We start from the raw sequence: 3,864 nt of genomic DNA, 5'->3' as shown, positions 1-3,864 counted from the left end.
GCCCGTGCTTTCATGGGTGAATTATGGGACCTTCTGGTCTCCGCTCAAGAAAGTGTTACGGGCATTCCCGAGGCTTTCTTGCAACAAAAAAAAGATCAGATTAAAAAGCGTTTGGTAATTATCAATTTTTATTTTCTTACACCTGTATTCGTAAATACGTTAAATATGACTATCTGATGGTTAAATATATATTTAATATTATGATTTTGTGTAATAATATTGTATATGATTTCCACTTACTAAATATTTAACAAATTCACATATGACGCATTTACATGATAAATTTGACTATATTGTCATTGTTGGTATAATTTATGTATAATTTAAAACTACTATACAGTTAGCCATGTTTAACATTTGCATAATGCATTATGTACAGCTTTAAAAGCCATGGTACATAGAAAAGCATAAGCAGTAAGCAAATTGATATTTTTGATTATGTCTTACAATCAATCCATGAGAATACTTGACAGTGATTAGTTGATTTGCTTATTGCTTCTATCTTATTTTGATTCATTATATCTATATACTTATTCCTATATCATGATTCATATCTGTATAAGTATTTCATGAAGTTTTCTAAAAGATAAATAAACAGTTGAATTACTATATTTTGACATTCAGTGAAATGTTCAATTGAATGTAATGGAATGGATGACATATATCAATTTCATTTTAATTATATATAGTTGTGAAAAAAACAATATCTTGTGTAAACAACGAAGGCTTACATTATGTTGTAATATATCAAATTAGGAAGAACAAGAGAAGCTTCAGGCATCGTTGGCGGAGAAAGAAAAAGAGAAGGAGCGCGAAAAGGAAAAGGATGATGCGGATAGTAAAGTGAAAAAGGACGAGAAGGATAGCAGCTCATCGAAGGAGCGTAGAAGGGATCGAAGCAGGGATCGTGATAGAGATAGGTACTACTATCATCGAGGAAAATATATAGCTTTCAAAAACTATATATAATTATATTTATATATCTCTCGTGTTTTATATTTTTTACATAGAAAAAGGAGCAGATCGCGGGACCGACACAGAGATCGCGATCGATCGAGTCGAAAAAGAAGATCCGTTTCAAGATCACCAAGTAAAAATTCACTGAAAGATAACGGGAAAGACATGTCTGAAGCTAAGATCGAACGGAAAGACTCTCCGCAACCGGAAAATGCCATACCCTTGATGCCAGTTAAAACTAAACCGTAAGCAATATGAATCATATTTACATATGATTGGAATACACTATTGACTTAAAAGAAAATCGAAATTTTATATATTTGCAGGGAAGCCGCAGAAGCAATATCGAGATTGCAAGCCAAATTGATGAGCATTGCCGATGGAAAGAAGAGGAATAATCGCACACCTTCGCCAGAATCGCTGGACAAATTAGTAAGGAAATCGCGATCTATATCTAAATCGCCGGTGAATCGTTCAAAGAAATCCAAATCCAAATCACCTAGCCGGGATTCAAAGCGTCGGTCACGATCGCCTGCTTCGAAGTCAAGACGGTCCCGTTCTAAATCAAGATCTCGAAGATCCCGATCTAAATCCAGAAGAATAAAGTCGCGCTCGCAAGATCGCATCAAGTCAAAGCGAAGTAAATCTAAATCGCCGAGATCACGATCGCGATCGCGATCCAAGAAATCGCGATCCAAGAGCGACGATAGGAGCAAGTCGAGGAAATCGAGATCTGACTCGAGCGACTCGAAATCATCCAAGTCTCGCTCGAAGTCTCCGGATAAACGAAAAGATAATGGGGATTCTAACAGAAAACGTGACGGTACTACGAGCACCAGCTCAGAATCTGAAGAAGAGAAAGATGCGAAAGATAAGAACGATTTCGAGATACGAAAGAAGAAGGACGGCGTGCAAGCTAAGAGATCTTACCGGAAAACCAACAAGGACGACAGCGGTAGCGATAGCGATTCCAGTCGAGAGAGAAAGTCAGCTCCTAAGAGAAGAAGTCCTTCGCCACGTAAGGACAGAGGTCGATCCAAGGACAGGGACAGAAATAGATCACGGGATAGATCGCGGGATAGGTCACGAGATAGATCACGAGATAGATCACGTGATAGATCACGAGACAGGAACCGAAGGTAAAATTTTGAAATATTTATAAAAGTTGTCTAGGAAATACATATATTTATAAATTCGAAACATATTGATGATATATCGAATTGCGCGCTGAGAACTATTTGGGTTTTAACATGGTTTTTCAAAATTAAAACGTTTAAATTATAACGATCAAATTCTTAAATTGATGATTATCAATTTTATTTTATTTGAAGAGATGCTTCTCTCTCTCTCTCTCTCTCTCTCCAATTAAGTATCTTAGAGAAGTCAAAGAGATTTCTTTTCACTTTTCGAGCAAGTGCCCGAATACAATATTCAACCACTTCTTCGCATAAAAAGTGCTTGAATGAGAATTGATATTTAAAGCTTTTCAGCAAAAAAACATAAATAAATACAATATTGGCTATCAAATAGAGAATTTTTGAAATTCCGAAAAGTTTTCCATTTGGAAACTAATCGTATGACATTATATCTGTGTATTCCTTGCTAGAGAGCTCTTTAAATTTATAAATTCTTGATATTCTTTATATGCTCTAGAAGATCATTAGATCGAGATCGCGACAGGAGACGGGAGCGAGAGCGTGAAAGGGATAGAGAAAGAGATAGATTGGATCGGTACAGCGGCAGCCGCGGCATGCGGCCACCTTCTGTACGCAGACCGCTTAATAGGCGTAGGTTAGTATATATATATATATATATTTTTTTTTTCTCATTAAACAAATCTTATTTTTTTATTTTGTGCATGGAAAATTGTTCTAGCAGTCCTCCGCGAAGAAGTCCGACAAGATATCGACGTAGGTCACCGAGTCCCGAAGATAGGCGTCGCAGGAGATCGTCGTTGGATCGTCGAAGGCGATCGTCGGAGAGACGTGACAGACGTCGATCACCCGATCGCCGTGGCAGCCGACGTCATTCACCGGACGGACGGGATCGATCGAGCAGGTACGATAGATCTTCCTCGCGCGACAGATCAAGTAGGCGGGAGCGCTCCAGAGAACGACGGGATAAGGATCGTCGATCTAGATCCAAAGATCGCAGATCGAGATCTAAGGATCAGAGGTCATCGGTGGATCATTCGAGAGACGGGAAGCGGTCTCCAGATCGTCCGAAGGAGATCAAGGATAAGGCAAGGGACAAGAAAGTGGATGAGAAAACTAAAAGACCGCCTGATACAGGATCGCGAAAAGAATTGCGAAACGGCCGGTCTAAATCGAGTAGCTCGGAAAGTAGCGAGAGTAGTTCCTCTAGCAATGAGGACGAGTCACTTAGGTGAGTGAAATTTCCACTTTGAACACGATAGTTGGTTTTACGGAGTCTGCGATTGGTGGATGATAATTATAATAATAATAAATCTGCGGATATGTGTGTGTATGTGCAGTACAGATATTGTGCGTAGTGTATCTGTTTATCATACGTTGAATAATTTTTTACAAATTGTGCTTGTATATGTGTACGTATATTCTGTGTCTGCAGGAAATCGATTGAGCGTAAAACGTCTCAGGAGAAGCGGGAAAGAGAACGCGAACACGCGGATGATTCTAAGAAAAAAGAAAAGGAGGAACAACCTAAGCGGCCAGAAAAGGAGATCAAAAAGATAGAACCTGTTACCGCGAAAAAATCGGAACCCAGTGTTTCTCCTAAGAAACTTCAAGTTATTTCTCTTCCTATTACCAGACACAGAGTAAGTTTAATAAATTCTATGTCAATCATCAAGTAAAATACAATAATATGTATACACATATGAAGAAATATTATATATATTTGTTTTTGTATAATATATATATATATATA

The 3,864-nt window shown here is 38.1% G+C and overlaps 1 protein-coding gene across 1 annotated transcript in view; it reads left to right on the top strand.

The window, feature by feature from the left end:
• LOC115237242 overlaps positions 1–3,864 on the top strand; it is a 15,585-nt gene that overhangs the window by 9,244 nt on the left and 2,477 nt on the right. Inside the window, 6 exon segments of the mRNA XM_029810169.1 lie at positions 757–920; positions 1,011–1,202; positions 1,284–2,096; positions 2,611–2,748; positions 2,833–3,342; positions 3,547–3,754. Coding sequence (XP_029666029.1) covers positions 757–920; positions 1,011–1,202; positions 1,284–2,096; positions 2,611–2,748; positions 2,833–3,342; positions 3,547–3,754 — 2,025 coding nt within the window.

This window comes from Formica exsecta, unplaced genomic scaffold (genome assembly GCF_003651465.1).
Source record: "Formica exsecta isolate Colony F162 unplaced genomic scaffold, ASM365146v1 scaffold282, whole genome shotgun sequence".
Taxonomy (NCBI): domain Eukaryota; kingdom Metazoa; phylum Arthropoda; class Insecta; order Hymenoptera; family Formicidae; genus Formica; species Formica exsecta.
This window is presented reverse-complemented; position numbering and strand designations above follow the sequence as displayed.